At 37.7% G+C, this 23,758-nt stretch overlaps 1 protein-coding gene across 1 annotated transcript in view; it reads left to right on the forward strand.

Moving 5' to 3' along the window:
• Window positions 1-23,758, forward strand: part of LOC121380074 (phosphatidylinositol 3,4,5-trisphosphate 3-phosphatase and dual-specificity protein phosphatase PTEN-like) — a 44,625-nt gene that overhangs the window by 3,629 nt on the left and 17,238 nt on the right. The window contains exons 2-6 of the mRNA XM_041508823.1: window positions 2,652-2,736; window positions 8,941-8,985; window positions 17,915-18,089; window positions 20,767-20,874; window positions 22,057-22,201. Of these exons, the coding sequence (XP_041364757.1) occupies window positions 2,652-2,736; window positions 8,941-8,985; window positions 17,915-18,089; window positions 20,767-20,874; window positions 22,057-22,201 (558 nt within the window). The remainder of the gene's footprint in view (window positions 1-2,651; window positions 2,737-8,940; window positions 8,986-17,914; window positions 18,090-20,766; window positions 20,875-22,056; window positions 22,202-23,758) is intronic.

The following is a 23,758-nucleotide window of genomic DNA, read 5'->3' on the forward strand; positions in this document are numbered from 1 at the left end:
ATACACTGCAGTGAATGGTTACCAGTTGTTACCAGTTGACGTTTGTCTACATATGTACTGAGATATGAGGGTGAAAGTCAGTAATAATAAAGAAAATATATGTATATTGTGGATAATAATCAATGAAATATATATGTGCATATGTATCGTCAGCGTCCCTAACTGCGTTATGCTTCAAATACTTTACTGTTAAAACAAACACAGTCACTCAGTTGGTCGCTTATAACCTGAAGCCAGTCAGAGACAAACCAGGTTTCTGGGACCCTGTCGATTGTCGCGCCATCTGGAATAGAGTTATCTCCACCTGTTTCAGCTAAGTCGCTCATTTAACAAAGGATTAGATGTTGTATTCTTTTGATGTCGGTCTGACACAGGATAGTACCTTGTATTTGAGCAATTGGCATCACCGTTCCTGGCGACATAAATAGTAGGCCCTAAATGTATAACCACAGTCGGGCTGCTGATACTGGCTACTGGTGCTCCCTTGCATCTGCCAGTGCAGGCGGTCCCTCCTCCCCCCCCCCCTCCCCCCTCCCCCCACCTTTTCTGTCTTGGACCGAGAAACTGGCAAGGCCGGTACCTGTGCCCAAGATAGGCGTACGCTACAACAGCTTGCTCTGAATGTGCACGTTAATCACTAGTCCAGTCCAGTATAACCAACTACCAAATACACTGAACCATTCATTACCGTGTGTCACACTGTCGTACCCTCATTTAAATTTAATTATTTTGATAGTGGGTTTAGATACCAACCATGAGTTTGCTCAATTCTTTTTTCTCGGGGGAAGGGCAAAAGTGAAAACAGAACAATGACGATGGATCACACTTGACAAAAGACCAAACGTACGACAGGACAAAAAACTGAAAGTTACAACATGTTTTAAGTGTTTGTTTTATTTTACTGTTATACTCGTAAATGTGTAATGTTACAAAAATTATATAAAAATTCAATTATAATTGAACAGGAATTTGGGCTAGTGCTTTATCTTGGTGGGCTAGTGGTTTTCACAAACCCACTAGCCCTATGGCTAGTGACTTTTCAAAATATTTGTCATACTCTGAATGTAGGCCCAAATGTAGCCAGTGAAACAGTTTTGTTTTCACAGCAAGATTTCTCAAGTCGCAGTTATTAGCAAAATTAGTGATACGTCTTACGTCAACGTAATATTTTGAACATAATTAGGGTTAGGGTTATACATGTAGCTGAACTTAACGACTTGTCAGTCAGGCCCTAATCTAGAACTGAAAAAGTAGATGCGACTTCTCCCTTCCCTTGCAGAAAGAGGAGAAATGTGGTCAAAATAGACAAAGTTAACATTTATCAGTTAATTTTGTTATGTTTCGTCATGTTCCGCTTTCATTCGGAAAATGTTCCGAATTGTACACTCGTACGAATCATAATATTGTTTATCAAATACTACTACTACTTGTAATAAAATTAAATCACAATCAAAATAGTTGAATATTTGCATTGAAGTCACTGATAATTATTGTGTCTCTATTATGTTAAAATAAAAGTAATAATTAGTATTTTTTTATTTATTTAATAATTAAATAACTCTGGCCGAGAACTAAACAATGCTTGACTGGTCACTGCAAATGACGATGGTATCAGACATGTGTCGTTGTATAGTCTGGCGTCAAAGTAAAACTACATGTACCGACTGACCAGGTGTTTAAATGAGCTATATGACACTTCACAAGTCAGTGTCTTGAGATCTATTGTGTGATTTTGTTTTTGAAATCAGATTAGATCCAAAATGGTACATGGCGACTTCAACTTCTTATCTACCGGCCTTGGTGGCGTCGTGGTTAGGCCATCGGTCTACAGGCTGGTAGGTACTGGGTTCGGATCCCAGTCGAGGCATGGGATTTTTAATCCAGATACCGACTCCAAACCCTGAGTGAGTGCTCCGCAAGGCTCATTGGGTAGGTGTAAACCACTTGCACCGACCAGTGATCCATAACTAGTTCAACAAAGGCCATGGTTTGTGCTATCCTGCCTGTGGGAAGCGCAAATAAAAGATCCCTTGCTGCTAATGGGAAAGAGTAGCCCATGTAGTGGCGACAGCGGGTTTCCTCTCAAAATCTGTGGTTCTTAACCATATGTCTGACGCAATATAACCGTAAATAAAATGTGTTGAGTGTATCGTTAAATAAAACTTTTTTCTTTCTTATTTCAACTTTTCAAAATTTGCTGTGACTAGTCGAGCATTGTTAGATTTTTGGCCAGATTCATTTCAGTAATACCAGAAGATTACCACAATTTTAATTAACGACACATTAAAATCAATTAATTATCAGCTACACAATTTTAAAATGTTAAAAAGTAGTTGCTAATCAATTTGTAATTAACAATTGTTGCTAATCAAAGTTTTGAAGAAAAAATTGTTGCCTGTAAAAAAAAAAATTATTTAAAAAAAAAAACCCAGCCTGACTATCCCTAATTTTTTCATCATGTTCTCCAAACAATTTGTTTTAAGGTTTCAACTCGCCTTGATTTTACTTATGACAAAGACTGTGATCCTAACTGTTACTTAGAACTACATATTATTTCAACCCCAGCACACACATGTATTTATTTGTACTAATAATACTAATACTTATTAGTAATAAACAACATGTGATATAAAACCTTGACTGCTGATCAGATATTACTCCAAACATCATTGCGATGGGCTTCCCAGCAGACAAGTTGGAGGGTGTGTACAGAAACAACATAGATGATGTTGTCCGGTAAGAACATGTCATTATACACTAGTTACGTACGTGTGTGTGTGATATTTATGTTTTATCCAGTATCTTCTGGTTCAGGGTTTTTGTTGGGTAAGAACGTGTCATTATACACTAGTTATGTACTTGTGTATAGATATATATGTGATTTATATTTTATTCAGTATCAACTAGATTACAGTGTTCATTATCTTTGAAGTAGGAGGCTGTTTGAAAAAATAGACCAGTATCTGCAGTCCGTAGTCTACAGGGCACAGTGTTTTTTTCTGGGTTTTTTCTAAAGTCACATGTTAAAGCACTCACCTGATATGCAGTCGGTCTAGGGTCGATCCTTATTGGTGGGCTCATTGGACTATTTCTCGTTCCAGCTGGTGCTTCACAATTGGTGTAACAGGCTCAGGGCTTCTAGATTATGGTAGCCCCACTCCCTTGGCTAGTGATATTCAGTGTTGGGCTTGTAAACAACTACTATTGCCATGCCCGACAGCTAGTGAATTAATATGGGTTTTTTTGTTTGCAGTTATGTCTATTTTGTAAATACAAATATCCTTCCCTCATCACCACCCCCCCCCCCCCCCCCCCCCACCCCCCCCCCCCCCCCCCCCCCCCCCCCCCCCCCAATGTTAGTGTTTTTAAGCTCAATCTCCCTCTTTAGGTGACATATCCAATTATTGCTATTATTTAGTAAAATTGTATTAAAGTAAAGTAGGGCTAGTGAATTTTTAATCATGGCTAGTACATTTTTAAAATCACTGATCCCATGGTTAGTGGATTTTATAAAAATTCTAGAAGCTCTGTCAAAGGCCTTTAGTAGTAGTTTGCGTAGTGATGTACTATCCTATCTGTTTAAAACTAAATAGTAAAAGATCCCTTGCTGCCAATGGCATCAGGTTTCCTTTCTTAATTATCTCTGTGGTCCATGACCATATGTCCATATATATATATGTATATAACTAATTAAAATATGTTGAAACTTTAATGTGGTGTTAAATAAACTTTTTTCTTTCTTTCTCCTTGTTTATAATATATAATTTTCACTAATGAAAAATGTTACTATATATATGCACCAAATATAATAGTCTCAAACTAAATTAATGCTTGTAGACAGTTGGAGTTTGTGACCCGGGGGCACACAATAATTGTGCGAATTGTTTAAAAACACACACATGCATGTGTTTGTTGTGTGTACATGTATAAAGTTTGTTTTGTGTAACGACACCACTAGAGCTCATTAATTTATTAATCATCAGCTATTGGATGTCAACCATTTGGTCATTTTTACATAGAGTCGTAGTAGAGAGATAACCCAGTACATTTTCCATTAGTAGCAAGGGATCTTTTATATGCACCATCCCATAGACAGGATAGCACATACCATGGCCTTGTAAAATGTAACATGTTTTTAGTTAAATATAATTGCTTTTAAGAAGACTGAATGTTTAAAAGCATGAATCCTGTGAATTTCTAATTGCCCCCACCCACCCCCACCCCCCACCCCCCAAAAAAACCCTAAACAAAAAAACAACAAAAACAAACAAACCCCAGTAACATGAGTTATTTGTCAAGAAACAAAAACAAACAAGATTCATTTCTAGTATACTTATTTTTGTGCTTATTAAGGTTCAAACGCCTTGCCCTGGGCACATACCTCAGCTATCAATGCTGTCTGTCCAGGACAGAGGGTTAGTGGTTAGTTGTTAGAGAGAGAGAGAAGTCAGTGCAGTGGTGTTGCACCTACCCGTCGAGTCATTAAACTCATTCAGCAAGGCTCGAACATAAGAATTTGTGACTTACAACTTTTAAAAAGCAAAATTGACACAGGTGAAATGGCCTACCATGCAATGGCAGTTCTGAGCCTGGCTACAGGAAAAAAAAAATTGAAGTGACTTGCAGCAAATAGACATGACTGAAAGGTTATTTGCTGTGTGTAGACATATTTCAAATGTACAAATGTTAAATATTGGCTTATAATTATTACTGTACATTTATTTAGCTGTTGAGGCATTTTACCATTGTCAGAACTTTTTATTTAGCGGCACAAAAGTGCAGTTTGTGATGCTTCCTACCCACTAGTTTATATCTCAAGGATAGCAATTGTCATCAGTGCCACTGTTAAGTTTGAACCCAGTTTTGGATGGGAGCCGGTACTAGGTGCGAACCCAGAACCTGCCAGCCTTATGTTCCACAGCTAAATGATTACAACACAGAAGCTGGTCTATGCTGTATAGAGCAGAGAGTGGGTTTTTTTTTATACTTCCACTGAAACAGTTGGCTTTTATTCCACATTTCATCTGTTATCTTAACGGAGTGGTTGGGGTCTGCAAAGTAGGCTGTGCCAGTTGAAGAAACGTGGAATAATCTTGTATTTTTACAAGTTTACGAGGGTGTGGGAGATCATTTTTCAACATGTTACACTAACATCTTTGTTCTTTTATTGGCATGCTGGCTTGATCAGCCTGATAAAACAGCTCACGGACTGCAGTCAAACTTGGCTGCAGTCCTAGTTACACAAGTTTTAATTTTTTTTCTTTTCTGGTTTTTTTTTTTTCTGTGAGAAAATAAAAATGCCATAAATAATCAAGAAATTGGAGATTCCATTTTATTTCATGTTTACGATTACATGTACCTTTAGAAATGATTGCATAAAGGGTCACCCCCCCTCTCTCTCTTCCCCCCACCCCAAAAGCAACAAACAAATAAAAAAAGAACTCCTGCAAACCCTCCCCAACCTCTTCCTCCCACACCACCCATCCCCAAAAACAAATAAAAAAAGAACTCCTGCAAACCCTCCCCAACCTCTTCCTCCCACACCACCCATCCCCAAAAACAAATAAAAAAAGAACTCCTGCAAACCCTCCCCAACCTCTTCCTCCCACACCACCCATCCCCAAAAACAAATAAAAAAAGAACTCACTGCAAACCCTCCCCAACCTCTTCCTCCCACACCACCCATCCCCAGAAACAAGTAAAATGTTATTGTGCACAATACATTGAAAAAATGCATACCTACATGTACTTAGTATTGGGGTAAGTTCATCTCGCCAATTGATGCTAACCCTTGCTAGACCGACTTACACTACCGTATACGTAATTAAACCAAAAACATTTAGCCAAGAATGTGAGTGCTGGGTTTACACCAAATTCTGTACAGGCTCATTTAATGCATGGTCGGTTTGGAATTGATCCCCGTCGGTGTGCCCAGTGGGCTATTTCTCGTTCCAGCCAGTGCATCATGACTGGTATATATAAAGAACCCCAGCCATGTCAAAATTACACAATGTTTGCATCATGACTGGTATATCAAAGGCCGTGGGATGGTGCATATAAAAGAAGCCATGCTACTAATGGAAAAATGTAGCGGGTTTTTTCTCTAAAACTATATGTCAAAATTACAGAATGTTTGACATCCAATAGTCGATGATTAATAAATCAATGTGTTCTAGTGGTGTCATTAAACAAAACAAAACAAACTTTTACACCAAATCCATTTTTTCAAACTTCTTTTTGTAAGAGGAAATTTATACATTAAATTAATAATGTACATTTTTCCTTCTGTGAGAACTTTCTTTTCATCCCCGCGCCCCCCCCCCCCCCCCCCCCCCCAATGTAATAAAGTTGAAAGTAAAAACATGAGATGCAATGTACTCTAACAATTAATTAAGTGTTAATTTTTAAAAATAAAAATTTCATGGCTGGAACAAGAAATGGGGCCCACTGGCGAGGATCGATCCCAGACTGACTGCACATCAGGTGAACATTTTACCAATGGGCTTGGCCGCTGCGTTAGGTTTAATGCCACAAAAGTATATCATGTGCAGTGCAGTCTGTTCCAAATTGTGTGTGGATATTATGTTGTCAATATGCTAATTTTTCCCTAATGAAAAAACCCAACTTTTTGATGTTTATTATGTCACGTATTTGTATATATAGTAACTAATTATAATACAGTTTTCAGTTTTTCGTTCCATAAATTTTCAAAAATTATGTGTGGGTATTATGTTAATTAGTACTTTAATATACATACGACGAATGGGTTTCATCAGCTGTTATAACTGTACACCAGCTTTGTTTTACATATTACTTACATTGTTTAAGAAGGTGCTTAACATAGTGGCCTACTTTGATAAGGAAACCTCATACTTTAAAACAAAGAGAACCCTGATCATTCATGTACATATATTATTATTAACTCAAACTTTGCTGAATGAGAGAGAGAGAGAGAAAGAGAGACAGAGACAGAGAGACAGACATAGGAGGGAGGGATGAAAGGAAGGAGGGAGTTGTGTTGGGAAATGGTTGAAATTTGGTCATTGATTATATTAATTTATAATTAGTTGGCACCAATAGATCAACTTTTGATTACACAATCGGTTATAAGTACAGTTAAATTCGGGTAGTTCAGTTACACAGTCGGTTATAAGTAGAGTTAAATTCGGGTAGTTCAATTACACAGTCGGTTATAAGTAGAGTTAAATTCGGGTAGTTCAACCTAACCATTTGGACAGTCAACCTAACCATTTGGACAGTAATATGTAAGTGTGACTCGAGGCTTCGGTTTTGGTTTGAGTATTGCAGTGTATTGGACTCTTCCGAGTTCGACCCAGTGAGATTCTACTGTATTTGAACACTAAGACAGATATCAACTGCCATGCACCTATTGACATGTTCACTGAGACCTAGACCTTACAAATGGCTAATTTTACTTTCAATAATATTCTTTCTTTTTTTTTGTGCACATGAAATCGAACACCAACCCTACTTGCAATAATATATCTTTTTTCTTTATATATACACATGAATACAAACCCCAAACCTAACATATTTACATCATTCCATCATCTAAACTAGAGGAACAGTTACAGTTAACATTTCCCACACTATTAATTATGATTTTTATAAATAATTGATCATCACATTGATAAAGCCACATCTGACAATTTTCCATTATAATCGATCATTTGAGCATCAGAGAGAGAGAAACAGAGAGGAGAGAGAGAGAGACAGAGAGAGAGAGAGAGAGAGAGAAATAATTGTATGTTCCTTCTGTCTTTTGATTTTGTTGTATACTAAAATATGTAACAATGTCTGTAAAAAAGTATACATATATGAGGAAGAATGGCAAAAATATTTTTGGTCATAAAAGTACAACATTCACATATTTTGACTCAAAGATATACATGTATGTGACAGCTACAATTCTGAAATTTTAAAATAATGTAGTTCCTATTTCTTCAAGAGGCCCAAGTGTAATGGAGTTTATGATAGTATTTCAGTCAAATCATCACTTCATCATTAAAATATAATATAGTTAGTGTGTTTTGGGTTGGGGGTTTTTAGAGATAACCGCCACATTTTTTCATTAGTAACGAGGGATCTTTTATATACACCATCCCGCAGACAGGATAACACATACCACAGCCTTTAATATACCAGTCATGGTGCTCTGGTTGGAACGAGAAATAGCCCAATGGGCCCACAGACTGGCATCAATCCCAGACTCGACTGCGAATCAAGCAAATGCTTTATCACTGGACTATGTCCCACACCCGTTTGTAAACATGTCGTGACATTTAAAAAGTGTCGTATTGAAATTGCACATGATAAACATTTTCTGTAAATGATGTCATACCATCCATATCTGTCATCTTGTTTTAAAAAAATACAATCTGATTAAAATTAGCTCTACTGGTCTCACCAGTAGATCTAACAGCATTGCGTGGACTCCCATGTCCAGGTGACATTTCATCTATAAATTACAATTTAAATATCGACCAATTACACTTCGCCTTTTATAGCGTTATTTGGGACCATACAAATTCTAAAAATATCGGTTGAGACTATTTATACAATAGGCGAACTTGTTGGTCTATTTCAACATTGAAAAAACGGGGGAAAGTGCAATAATAAACTCTGGATTGTATACTAGCATAAACAGATTTTATGGCTATACCATCATGGGTTTTTTTCCGTCTTGAAATGAATTTTATATAAAATTTTATATTGAAATTAGTTTCTGGCATACTTCGTAATTCATTCGAATCATTTTGTATACACTCAGCATAATCCCGAATGTTTTCAAATTCTTTTCAAATCACTGGCATGATTTTGCATGTAATAGTGGAGCTAATTTTAATTAGAGTGAAAAAAATGTTTTGCAGAAGCAATCACATAATTATATTTTAATGTTTAACATTGTTTTTATTTTAGGTTTCTGGAGGGAAAGCACAAAGACCACTACAAAGTGTACAATCTGTAAGTATCTGAAGTACATGTACAACATACATACACGCTGAGTAGTCTTTCTGTATACAGACTGTGTTGTAGAGGGTCATTTTCAATGATTTTTGCAGTCTTCACACTCCTTTACCCTTAAAATAATTTGATCACTATTTCTGTACAATACTTACATTGTAGTTACTTGCTTTAAATATTTTATGCACATATATGTGCACCTTCAGGTTCCCCTTTGCTGATGGAAGCTGTAGAAATATTTTTGTCAATACTGGATTTTTTTAATTGGATTCTGCCAGAATCGTAAACATGATTTAATATAGATAGATAGATCAGGCTTCTAGATTATGGTAGCCCCACTCCCATGGCTAGTGATATTCAATGTTGGGCTAGTAAATAACTACTGTTGCTATGCCCAACGGCTAGTGAATTTTTTTCCTCAAATGCTGTGGTTAAGTCTATTTTGTAAATATGAATATCCTGCACGCGTGCCCCCTGCCCCAAGCCCACCCCTAATGTTAGTGTGTTTAAACTATATATCTCTCTTTAGATGACCTGTCCAATTTTTAGTATTATTTAGTCAAATTGTATTAACTTAAAGTAAAGTAGGGCTAGTGAATTTTTAATTGTGGCTAGTACATTTTTAAAATCACTGATCCCATGGCTAGTGGATTTTATAAAAATTCTAGAAGACCTGATAGAAGATATATTTTTTTTGTATTTTGGGATTCCGTCTCATAATTTTATGCTTGCGAGCCAACATCTTGAATTCATAGAAGCACGAAATCCTGCTAAATTCGCAAGCTAGCAGTAGGTACGCCACTGATCCAAGTTTAATGTACTACATGTACTCATTATACATGTTTCAGTGTTCGAGATTAAACATTTTGGCCAGTATCCCAGTTGGATACTAACATTTCAAAATCTGGTGTCCCACCTGAGAATTTAGTATTATATGGTATCCCGGTGGGATACTGGATTCTTGAAGTCTGATATCCAAAATTAAATTCTGGTATCCCCGGGATATCGGGATACCGTTAATCTCGAACACTGTGTTTACAACAGAGCTTCTACAATGTTTATCAAATCCACTAGTCATGGCATCAGTGATTTTTAATTTACTAGCCACGAAAAAACATCACTAGCCCTACTTTACTTTCATAGTAATAATAGGATATAAATATAAAAGAGGGGGATATAGAGCTTAAAAACACTAACATTGGGTGGTTGTGGTGGGGGCAGAATATTCATATTTACTGCATCTTTTGACAAAACAAATTTCACTAGCCATCAGGTATAACAATAGTAGTTATTTACTAGCCCAACATTGAATATCACTAGCCATGGGAGTGGGGCTACCATAATCTAAAAGCCCTGTGTTCCCATTTTAAAGTATAAAGGTTGGGGAAAATGTTTCAAATAATTTTTTTCTTTTCTCTTTTGTTTTGCCCTTGATCATTGGTGAAACAAATCAATGACTTTGGATAAGGGTTGTTGGTAATCAGGGAACATTTTGTTCAGCATCATGTCGCGATTCGCTACGCATGTTTCAGAGATCACTATACACTTTTAAAACATTAAACAGTAATTGCTAAAAAAAAAAAAAAATTCACTAGAAATATTGCTAATCAAGATTTTGAAAACAAAATGTTGCCTGGTAATTATTTGGAATTGGTTAAAAATCTGAATCTTCCCAAACCACCCTGTTTCTATATATACTCTTCAAAAAAAGAAACGCAAAAGGGTACAAATGGGTTATAACTCCGATTTTATGTTTCCTACCGGTTCATGCTTTGTGAATATAAGGTCATTGCATGTCCCAAACACATTCCCACGGTTACATTCGATAAAACGCAGCTACTGTACAATAAAGTTCCAAAATGTGAATATTCGCAAAAACGCAGCCACGTGCAAACCATGTCACCACTGCACGTGCGTTGTCTGCACGTGCAACATGAACACCGACAGTATAAAAGTGCAGGGTGTTCGCTTGCCTGGCCTCTGTATCTGGCCGACAGTTGACAATCCAGGACATGCCACGTCTCAGTGAACCGCAGAGAAACAATGCCATCGGCCGACTAGACGCAGGCGAATCCAGAACGGCCGTTGCCAGGGCATTCCATGTGTCCCCAAGCACCATCTCCAGACTGTGGGACCGTTACCAGCAACATGGATCAACACGTGACCTCCCTAGATCCGGTCGACCACGGGTCACTACCCCCGGGCAGGACCGCTACATCCGGGTACGCCACCTTCGGGAACGATTGACTACTGCCACCTCCACAGCCGCAGCAATACCAGGTTTGCGCAGGATATCCGACCAGACCGTACGGAACCGCCTACGTGAGGTAGGAATTCGTGCCAGACGTCCAGTTCGAGGTGTCATCTTAACACCACAACACCGTCGACTCCGACTGCAGTGGTGCCAGATTCATCGACAATGGCCTCAACTGCGATGGAGACAGGTGTGGTTCAGTGACGAGTCCCGATTTCTGCTCCGACGTCATGATGGAAGATGTCGCGTGTATAGGCGTCGTGGTGAACGTTATGCGGCAAACTGCGTGCAGGAAGTGGACAGATTCGGCGGGGGTAGTGTCATGGTGTGGGCAGCCATCTCACACACTGGCAGAACTGACCTGGTCCACGTGCAGGGCAACCTGAATGCACAGGGCTACATTGACCAGATCCTCCGGCCACACATCGTTCCAGTTATGGCCAACGCCAACGCAGTGTTCCAACATGACAACGCCAGGCCTCACACAGCACGTCTCACAACGGCTTTCCTACAGAACAACAACATTAATGTCCTTCCTTGGCCATCGACATCACCGGATTTGAACCCAATTGAGCATCTATGGGACGAGTTGGACCGACGCCTCCGACAGCGACAACCACAGCCCCAGACCCTGCCCGAGCTGGCAGCAGCCTTGCAGGCCGAGTGGGCCACCATCCCCCGGGACGTCATCCGTACTCTGGTTGCTTCAATGGGCAGGCGGTGCCAGGCAGTTGTCAACACACGTGGAGGCCACACCCGGTATTGACTCCAGATGACCTTGACCTTGGTGGTGTGTCCTATCACTTACTCACAATGGACTAGAGTGAATTGTGAACAATCCTGCAACATTTGGTAATTATCGGACTCACCATTCAATAATTAAATCAATTCTCCAAATGTTACGACAATGTGGTTTTGCGTTTCTTCTTTTGAAGAGTATATTACCAGTGTTCTCCAACTTTTATGCGACCAGGTTGGCGGACATGTGAGGCCTTGGGCCTCGCAAACAAGTGGACGAAGAAAATTTTGTAAATCTTAAGTCACGAAAGGTGCTTTTTTTCTGGCATTTAATAGTTGATTTAAATAAAGTTAACCGTAATCTATCTCATGATCTGCCGCACCGGCACTGGTCACGCTGAAGTAGTAGGGCCTAGATGATCATAGGCTTAAATGTGTGCGGCCGGTGGGCTAATCTCACCTGGAATATTTTGAAAATAAAAGCTCATATAGATGCGATTTCCTGGCATCTGGGGATAGGTATTTTGCCGTTTTTCATTGCATAAAATATTATTCTCGATTTATGGTTTTCAACATGCCAACAGCCAGCAATAGACAATTCCCCTGCATGAAATTTGCCCAATCTAATTAAAATTAGCTCCACTATTACATGTGGATCTAACAGCAGCCAGTTGGAGCTCATGTCCACCAATCAAAACCTTACTTGCAGAATCATGCCAGTGATTTAAAAATAATTTGAAAACATTCCGAATTATCCTGAGGGTATACATGTTTCGTGTGAATTACGAATGCCTTAAAACATGTTTTATTTTATAAAATAAATAATTTGTAATGTAAAACTGAAGACTGATTTAGTTAGTTTTTTTTTTTTTTATAAATAAATAAATAATTTTTAATGTAAAATTGAAGACTGATAACCCACCCCGTACGTATTGGTATGGTTTGCTGTACTGCGGCCACTAAAATAGACTCGCCCGATATTTTTAGAATTTGTATGCTCCCAAATAACGTTATAAAAGGCGAAGTGTGACCGGTCAATATTTAAATTATTATTTACAGACGAAATTTTACGTGGACATTGGGGACAATGCAGTGTTATTAGCAATCCGATTAAAATTAGTTCTACTGGTCTAAATAAGGCATTCGTAATTCACATGAAACATATCTTATACCCTCAGGATAATTCGGAATGTTTTGTATCGTTCCTACACAGGGCGGTGTAGTATTTTATTAGCCCGAGTACTCTGACTGTAAGAGAGCTAGACGGACATTTGGACATAAATACGCTCTCATTTTAGGACCCCTGTTGTTAGAATTTGTTTTCAATTATTATATTCGATCTGCAAAAGGTATGCTTCATTTTTGTGCCTCTATTGTAGTGAATTGTATTCATAATACATTCATAACAGTTGTAAATAATTTTGAGTATATAAATTTTGTTAATTTAGAATCAATTCATTAAACATTTTTATATTTTACAAACTATGTGCAGGTATGGACGCAATGCCTATCAGTATTGACATCAAGTGTGAGCGATGTGTGTTGATAAAACGCGGAACCGGACCAGAACGCTTGACAAATTGAATTTTTCCTTTCAAAAAAAGTTAATAAATCAAGTGTTCGGCAACTGTATGTTGTCTTAAAAATGGAAAATGATGAACTGCACATGCGCATTATGATACTTTTTGCAAAAAGCATGCGCCTGAAAGCAGTTAGAAACGTCGCACTTTTTCCTGTTTACTGTAGGGTGTTTCACTTTTGTTTACTAGAATGGATTTGTTTTACATCCAAATTGTTGATTTTTTTTCGTTAAATGATTAAAATCTATTTTGTTTTACATATCGTAGCTGAAAAATGTCGAATAATATTTCCGTAAATATCGTATTCGTGTTTTTGTTGTTAGGTGAACGCAGTTTGGGACGTTGATGGTATAACGTGTGCGTGTGTACCGTATATCTTCGCCTGTAAGTCGATCTCGGCTATAAGTCGAGTCCCTAATTTCAAGCCCTGAAAACTTATTTTTTTATTGACCCGTTTATAAGTCGACCCATGAAAAACAACTTATAAATATTGAAGTATTTCTTATTTTCAGCACATAAGAACAATAATATACAATATTTGAACAAAAGAAAATTATTTTACAAACTTCAGTTTTCACGTTTTGTACATCGCAATCAAACTACATAGCATCAAAACGAAACATTCCCTTAGTAGATAGTGAAAGCTGTTTGACTGTCACCGTATAGCACTGTACAGCATGGTTTTGTGCACAGACAACAACTTTATTTATAAACACTGACAACAGATCACTACGATAAAACTGAAAGTATCAGTTAATCACATGTTTTGCCGCCATATTAATACATGTAAGGAGGACAACTCTGGAAAGTACACTGGTTTTGTACCAAATGATGTATGTCCCTATTGCTCTAGTGAACTGTAGAGATCAGTCTAATCTCAGTTTAAGGGAAAGCTCAGTAATATTCATGAAGTTAATCACCGACAAAACATTGTTTGAACAACCATTAATGCCAGTGACCAGATTTCAAAATAAACTCGGGCAACAGGTAGTTAGTATTGTTTACATTTTTGCTATTAGTGATGACTGTTATTTTAACTAAGTGGACTGTTCTCTTGGCATGTGAGAGATCGCACGCCTTTTTGCATAACCGAAACCGTTCTAATGCCAAAAAAAAGGTTATACAAAATAAATGTGTCAAATTAACATATTTGAGTGTAAATACAGGGCATACTTCAACAATAAAACTTGTAAAATAATCCCAAAAACGGTAATATTTTTTTACCCTCTTATAAGTCGACCCCCCGAGTTATAAGATAATTTGACTTATAGGCGAAGATATACGGTAGTATTAAAAAAAAAAAAAAAAAAAAAAAAAAATATAAAATATATATATATATAGTGATGACGGCTCTATACAGGACGTTCCTACACAGGGCGGTCTAGTATTTTATATACTTAGATATGGTGGAAAAGACATTAACAGTAAAAGTAATAAATATATATTTTGTATAATACTCAATGCGTTCGTGTTGACACTGTATAAAAACGTGTGCATGGGTACACTTTGCCGCATAAAAACTCAACTTTGCCAGCTCAAATTTTTTTAATGTACTTTTCCCAATTAGATGGACATTAAGAAAAATGCAACAAAACACATTACTGTTAAAACAAACTGATACGTAATTTCAAGTCACTCAGTTGGTCGCTTATAACCTGAAGCCAGTCAGAGACAAACCAGGTTTCTGGGACCCTGTCGATCGTCGCACCATCTGGACTAGAGTTATCTCCACCTGTTTCAGCTAAGACGCTCATTACTCGCAAGGACTAAGATTTACTAAAAAATCTTAATATGCAAATTGCCAATGATGAAGTGACGGGCGGCTTTCTGTCAAAAATTACCGCTCGCTGATTGGATTAGAGGAGCCAAGCTGTTGAGAGGCAATCTACGTTGCACCACTGAGATTGTGCCGCTTGTATTAACGATTCCCGCTTTATCACTGCTGGATATTGGGGAGGCCCGGTTTTAATTTTGTTCGACACATGGACATTTTGATGGGCGTTCACCGTTGTTTTTAGAGCGGTTGGCGAGGAACGAATTCTAACTACATTGTACCGTACACATGGTACAAAGAGAGACTGCGAAATAATATTTATAGGGGCGAATTATTTTCATGGACGGCCAGCCATTAAAACCTGATGCGAAAAAATGCGTTTACTTACGGGCAGGGGGTATTTAACAATTGTTGAGCACAGTGACAATAATGAAAATTGTTAATTACCGATTGCCATGATTTTGATACATTTCTGGAGGCTTTAAAAAAATCTAAACATCAATTCAAGAAAATCCCAATGATGAATGGCATTTGAGCGCGACTCAGTTAATTTATCAACAAAATATCCAAGCGGAGCTTAATTTGCACTGTAAAAGGTATACTGACGTGACCGGGCGAGATATCTCGCCTGCAGTAGTCAGGTTAACAATTGTTGAGCACAGTGACAATAAATGAAACTTGTTAATTACCGATTGCCATGATTTTGATAACAGTTCTGGAGGCTTTAAAAATAAACAGAAAACCCAATGAGAATGGCAATCAGTATCAACCTGGACGTAGGGCCGAGATATCTCGCCTGGCTTATAAAGTTAATTTTAGCAGCGGTTCAACCATCCGCCATGCCCGCCAGTGTTTCCGTGATGAAAGTGCATCTATCGGCCGACGTCAAAATAAAAGAAATGAGGATGAATGTCATTTTATATGTACATGCCCACAATTCACCATTATACGGAACTAATTTTTAAATTCAGTGTGGCCCCGCCTCCATTGATAACCGCATCAGATTGGATGCAGCGAGAAAGGTCGGCAGTTCAGTGGCCACGCACCAAAATGCTCATGCTGCACGTGGTACTTTGTGGGCTGGGCTTTAGTAAACTAGACCTACGTAAAATTTCACATGAAGGGTAGAACCATCACAGAAATCGGTTAAATCGGCGATTAATATCTATGTTATAAAATCAATAAATTACGTTTGGTATCGAATTCGAAATAAAAATATTTTAAATAGGGCCTAGGCTACATAACTTCATCACAGCCTTTATAATCTATCCAGGGGTACTTCTTACGGTAGGCATCTGAAAATGTTGTCCGATGTTTGCTGACTGTGGGGTCTTCTGACGAAGGTCGTTTAGTGCCGGTATTAGAGAGGGGCCTTGAAGCGTTATCGTTGGTACATGTAGGCCTACGGATAAATCCGAAAGTGGACAAATCTTTCTTCCCTGCCATGATTAAATATTACGTCGGTATAAACGATCAGGACGCAATGCGCTAGCCTGTGCAGGATTTTATAGGGAGTGGTCGTGACGTCATATTGCGGTAAACTGCATGCTGACGAAACAAACCAGGGATCGTATAGGTCTTAGAGTAATTATAGGAGGGTGCACGACGCTAATCGCAGTACAAACAATACACTACGAGCATTCAGGCGTGAATTCCGAGCTTTCTTCAGTAGGTCCTTTGGTTTCTTCAATAGGTCCTTTGATGTCTAACTTCATGCAATAAATTTTCTAACGTTTTTTAAGGGATAACTCTACTGTGTTTTCCGATTTGCGGACGTATATCGGTGGTTTTACTGTCGCAAATTTAGTTTTATTAGCGACGCGTATGCAAATCGGAAAACACAGTAGGGTTATCTCTATTCTAATTAAACTGTTTGCTGGTTGATTTTAAATAGGAAATTGTCACATTTGTAGTAAGAATAAGCCTTTAAACGTCATCAGCTGGTGACGTCATTAGGTAGCCCATTAACAGACGATGGGTGATCGGACAGTTAGCGGCTCGAACATAGATGTGTAATTTGACTTATTTAATCTGCTCTCATGATTAGATAATGACTAATAAAGAATAATATGTTCATTTCTGACATAAAAACTTCTCAGTATTTAACGACTTCTGTACGTAATATGAACGCTACAGAAATTGTCTTTATGACGTTATTACAAAACAACCCTGTTCCACGCTTAACCTATGACGTATTTCTGCCAGAAAATTTGCGACCGGTATATCGGTGATTTTACCACCTGAAATTTTTAACAGGGATCCAATCAGATTCGTTCTTACAAATGTGTTGAATTAGAATGTTATTATTATATACTCCAAGTACAGGCTAAATATAGCGATAGGTGAATAGAACTGACAGAAGTATTTTTTTTGTCATAGTGGATTGATTTTCGACTTGGCGGCATTTTTTATCAGCTTGGCGGACCCGTCTGCGAAAATCTTCAGCTTGGCGGCGCAAATTCTCAGCTTGGCGGGTGTACAAGCCGCTTACTGGGGTTGGAGAACACTGATTACTTAAGATTTGTATGTGGAGTTCCACACATGTATTACATTACATTAATTGCCTGTGTTGATTAATTGCAGTTGTTGTGAACGGAAGTATGACACGTCCAAGTTTCGCCACCGTGTGGCCAACTTTCCGTTTGAGGACCACAACCCTCCACGCCTGGAGCTGATCAAACCATTCTGTGAAGACTTGGATGAATGGCTCAGTTCAGACCCAGACAATGTAGCTGCCATACACTGTAAAGCAGGAAAGGTTAGTTCCTGGTTTACTTTCATGGGGATTTCCTAATTCAGAGTTCCCATAACCCTGAAAAACATGGACATTTGTAAATAAAATTCAGTTGGGAAATATGTGTGTGTGGGGAGGAGAGAGAGACAGACAGACAGACAGACAGACAGACAAATCAGCTACTGTTTAATTGCAAATTATTATAATTGTTACCAAAGTTTTGGCATGCTAATTAATTGTCTTAAGATATGGATATGTATACTGTCCACAATTTTAATAAAATAAATGCAATGTGTTTGGAATATTTAACCTTGTGATCTGCTTGAACTGTAGTTTTCCTAAGTTTAGGAACATGTATCCTGTCCACTGTTTTAATACAATACATGTGCCTAGGAATGGTTTTTGTTTACCAGCAAATAATATAAATAAGCTTCTAAGCATATTCAAAGAATCTTTATGGAATATTCAGATAATTGTTTTTGTATTTAAACAGCTAATATTTAGCTAAGACTTATATTTATTATGATATTTTGGTATGCTAAGTATTAATTTTCTAGCTGTCCTAAAGATACACATGTTCATGTATGATTTGCTGTTTTAATAACGTAAATGCAACTTATTCAGAATATTTAACCTTGTGATTTGCAGGACATACATGTTAGGATGTATCACGTTTTCCTTATGAAATGTGTAATTTCTAATTTCTAATAGTTTTAATGAATGTCTGGTATTCCTAATATAAAGATACATGAACGTATGTACTGTCAGCAATTTAAATGAGACAAATGCGAGGTGTTCAGAATATTGTACATCCTGAAATTAATGCTATCATAATATTAATGCGAAAAATGTGTTATTCATCTCGTTTTGTCTATATCCATGTTAATATTGTTCAGAATACAAATCCTGAAATTAATGCTATATAATATTAATGCGAAAAATGTGAGTAGTGTTATTAATCTCGTTTGTCTATATCTATGTTGATATTGTTCAGAATACTGTAAGCCCTGAAATTAATGCTAATCTGGAACACAATTACCCGTACACCTGACTGACTGACTAACTAATCAACCATTAGTCCAGCAAACTGCCAGCCACGTGTGTCTGTTACAGTTTTTACCCACCCTATCAAAAGCCATCATGATGCACCATGCGTAGATAGGTTTTAGCATGCTAATTCTATGGCTGACCATTTCTTTGATTTTTATTGTTCAAATTGGCTGCAACTTTATTAGCGTAAGAGGTTAATTAATGTGTACATAAATATGTTGTATTATTGAAACTTGAGAATTTATCTCATCGAAGATGTCTGCACCTCCAATTTAACTCAAGGATACACATTTCATTTCAAATTATTTACGTGCTTATATCCAATTAAGGTTCAAGCACACTGCCCTGGGCACATACCTCAGCCATCTGGGCTGTCTGTCCAGGACAGAGGGTTAGTGGTTAGTGAGAGAGAAGAGGGTGTAGTGGTCTTACACCTACCTATTGAGGCGTTAAATCTCGCTCTGGGTGGGAATCAGTACCGGGCTGTGAACCCTGTACCTACCAGCCTTATCTCCGGTGGCTTAACCACGACGCCACCGAGTCCGGTAAGGATACACATACATGTGTTAAACAAGTAATATTTCCAAGGGAGGCCAACCACATTAAATTCCAGGGGTCGAATTTTACGCTATTCCACAAATAGTAAATTTTGAAACGGAATAGTAAAACAATTCTTCCAATATTCTGTCATGAAAGTGAAAATAAAGCACGGAATACCGAAAATCGCCTGCGACTATTCCGCTTACACTTTTTCTTCAGCTACATTTTTCTGCAGAATAAATCCTCGCGCTACTAAGACCTTTCTCATGCACTTACCGGTACAAAATAAACGTCTTGTTGATCGAGACTAATGTTTGGAGTGAGTTCGTTTGTAATTCCAGCTAGTACGCAGTAATGCATAGACTGGTATATAAACAATTTTGTTCGTTACGCAGTGTTGTACAGGGCGACGTACATGTAGCACAGTCAGGAAAACTAGTTGTACATTAAAGGGACATTCCTGAGTTTGCTGCATTGTAAGATGTTTTCAACTATTAAAATATTTCTACGATTAAACTTACATATTAAATATATTTTCTTGTTTAGAATATCAGTGTCTGTATATTCAATGTATTTCTGGTCGTCTTAATATTTGTAAGAAGCCCAAACTGGATTTTGTCTTCAAATAATTTCGTACGTACGAAAAAATTATATTTTAGGAAATAAAATGAAATTTAACCTAGTACAAATACTAGAACGATTCGAAACACGTTTGATATACAGCCACTACTATTTTATGCAGAAAAATATACTTGATATGTAATTACAATCGTTAAAAAAGTCTCTGTTGGTCGATAACATCTTTAAAATTGCAGCAAACTCAGGGATGTCCCTTTAATAATTGAAGGGATAGTACATTTTTAGACGGAATAGTGTTTTTTGAAATTCACTATTCCTTTGAGATAGTGGTAAAAAAAAAAAAAATTCAACCCTGAATTCATGTCACATTTTAGTGCATTGATTTAGGGATGCATTAATTTCAGTCTACAATATTTAATCTTATGATTTGCACAAGCATGTCTAGTTTTGGTAAAGCGGCTGTAATTCAGCATATTTCCTGTTTTAATTAAACAAATTTGTGCTGAGAATGTTTTCATCATGTGATTTGCAGGGTCGAACTGGAGTCATGATTTGTGCTTACATGCTGCACCGTGAGAGATTTGACAATGCTGATGATGCTTTAAAATTCTATAGTCAAACAAGAACAAGAGATTTTAAGGTATGTAGATCGTTGGTTTGCTTTGTGATGCAATGTAATGTTGTAGATTTTTAGTTTTTGCAAATTGGGTTGGGTTTTTTTTTTTTTTTTTTTTTTTTTTTTTTTATTACATTTTCCTTTGTGTTCATACAATCAAACCTGCTGAAGTGGCCATCTTTATTAAGTAGCAACTATCTAAAGAGGACTCCTCACTGTTCTCCCAAACCATCTAATATAGCACACATAAAGCTGTATTAGCTATTTGTCTCCTACGAAGTGGCAGACCCTATTTTCAACCTTAGGTTAATCTACAAACCTGTATCACGTGTGGATGAAAATACAATAGAATGAAATAAAGAGTCGGTGACGTTGAAGCGGGGAAACACAGGTTTAAGTATTTAGCCTAGATCACATTAGACGACGCGACTGGATGCAACCGGACATGTTTGGTCGTGTCAAATGCTGTCGGGCTGAATAAATATCAATCACAGATGACTGGTTTTTCAATACCCACTACACGATGTGACTTGACTCGACAGTTGAGTTGCGTTGCGTCATCTAGGCTTTTAGACTGTGACAAATATTAGTTTTGCAGGCTTTTTGCCAGAAAATAATTTGAGGGTAAGTAATAAAAACAAAATGTGCCAGGCCTCTGAAAATTGTGAGAATGATCTAATTTTGCATAACCTATTTTGTGTTCAAGCGAAATTTAAATCGCTATATACATGGATATATAACAGGTTACGCAGAAAGGAAATGGGTTACCTGGATTTATTTCTGCGTAACCAATAAATGGGTCACGCAGATTTTCAATTCTCAGAGGCCTGAAAAAGGATCTACAAGTCAATTATTTCGAATGCAAAATTTGGAGCACCATTTACTTAGATACAACGGATTACGCAAAAAGGAAATGGATTACCTGGATTTATTTCTGGGTAACCAATAAATGGATCACGCAGATTTTCAGTTCTCAGAGACCCAAGTGCTCCTACTTGGTAGTAATTGGTTTGAAATCTTTTGAAATTGGATGCTGCATTTCATGTACTTTAAACAGCAATTCCCTTACTCTAATGTTTCTAAAAATTATAAAATATAGCCATTGATTTCCATGATTTTTAGGGTACGTTTTTTTTTACTACTCGTATCCTCTGGCAGAAGGCCTGTGTTGAGATGTTTGTATATGGCATGTATTTGTGTCTTCAGGGTGTGACAATTCCGAGCCAGAAGCGGTACGTGTATTACTATGGCGAGCTTCTCAGGAATGGTTTCACGTACGTGCCAGTCACTCTGCTGCTGAGAGAGATACGCTTTGAAACCATTCCAATAACCAGTGTCGGGTCCTCTTGTTGTGAGTTCACCAACTTTCTCTCTCTCTTCACAGGGTGGGATGATGCAGGGTTGGTCTAGGATCGATCCCAAGGAACATTTTGTTTAGTTTCACGTCACGATTCGCTACGCAAGTTTCAAAGATCGCTACACAAATTGTGTAACGTTATTTAAACAGTAATTGCTAATCAATTTTCATTCACTAGAAATATCACAAATCCAGATTTTGAAAACAAAATGTTTCCTATATCCCTGTTGGTGGGCCCATTGGGCTATTTCTCATCCAGTACACCACAACTGGCATACTGGTTGTGGTGCACTGGCTGGAACAAGAAATAGCCCAATGGGCCCACCAATGGGAATCGATCCCAGACTGACCACACATCAAGCGAGCACTCTAGCACTGGGCTACATCCCACCCACTAATAGGGAAAGTGTAAGGCCACTAGGTCAGCTTCCCTCTCACTAATCCCGGAATCATCAAACCATTGTCCTTTCACAGACACAGGCTAATGTCCTGGACAAGTGAACCAGGACTTGCAGGGCTCACCCTGTACATGGCCAAATTAGCCAATGGCTAATTTTTTATACAGAGTGGCTACAACATTTAGTCTTTGGCTAATAAAATATTCTTTAAATTTACCACTTTTTAATAATTTTCAAAGAAATACTCTCTATATTTGAAAATTGTCTACACCAGAATTTGTTCCAGTGTGAGCTCTGGACTCGTGCTTATAAAACTTTAGTCAAATCTGGAATGAATGAATGAACGAATGAATGAATGAACGAATGAATGAATGAACGAATGACAACACCCCAGAACAAAACTAAAATTGGCTATGTGGTGTCTTACAAAGGTACACAAATGTACGTGATGATCAACAGAATTAAAATTATATGCTTGAACAGTCGGTAGCACACGTAGGCCTACTTTTAGTGTCAGACACGCATGTTCTCTGAGCTAGACTGCCTATCTGTGAGCCTTTCGCATGATTTTGTGGGGTCAGTGTCGCTTCGAACTCTTAAACACTTAACATGTAATTATTATCTATGAATAGATCTTCCTCAAGTTCTTTATCATTCATCCATGATTGTGTACAATACAAATGGTCACTATATTTAAAAGACCTTACTGTATCTGACACAGCGAATTCAAGCTGGTCAAAGCAAACTTTTGGCTCACTTCGCCTGCTCATGTGAGCCCTGATATATATATATTTATATTAAAGCGTTTGCATTTCTTCTGTTGTTCATGGAGGATTCGTCACAAATGTTTTTTAATATGCAAAATATCAACCGAGTCTTATGTTAATCAGTATTTGTTAGGCTCTGTCGAGACAAATACCGATTAACTAGATGAGGTTGATATTTAAAAACACGAGTAGGGAATCCTATTTATTCTATAACACTTCTAAAATAACATTTTAATTCAATATTTAGTCAGTCATGTTACTAAAGTGGCCTCCTTCAATAATATGACGTCATCACTATTAGAACAAATTAGTTTGTCATCACGCATTTTAACTAAATCTTATGAAAATGTTACACTCAGGTATACATGTCTTGTTGGCTTGTAAAC

Source organism: Gigantopelta aegis, chromosome 8 (assembly GCF_016097555.1).
Source record: "Gigantopelta aegis isolate Gae_Host chromosome 8, Gae_host_genome, whole genome shotgun sequence".
NCBI lineage: Eukaryota > Metazoa > Mollusca > Gastropoda > Neomphalida > Peltospiridae > Gigantopelta > Gigantopelta aegis.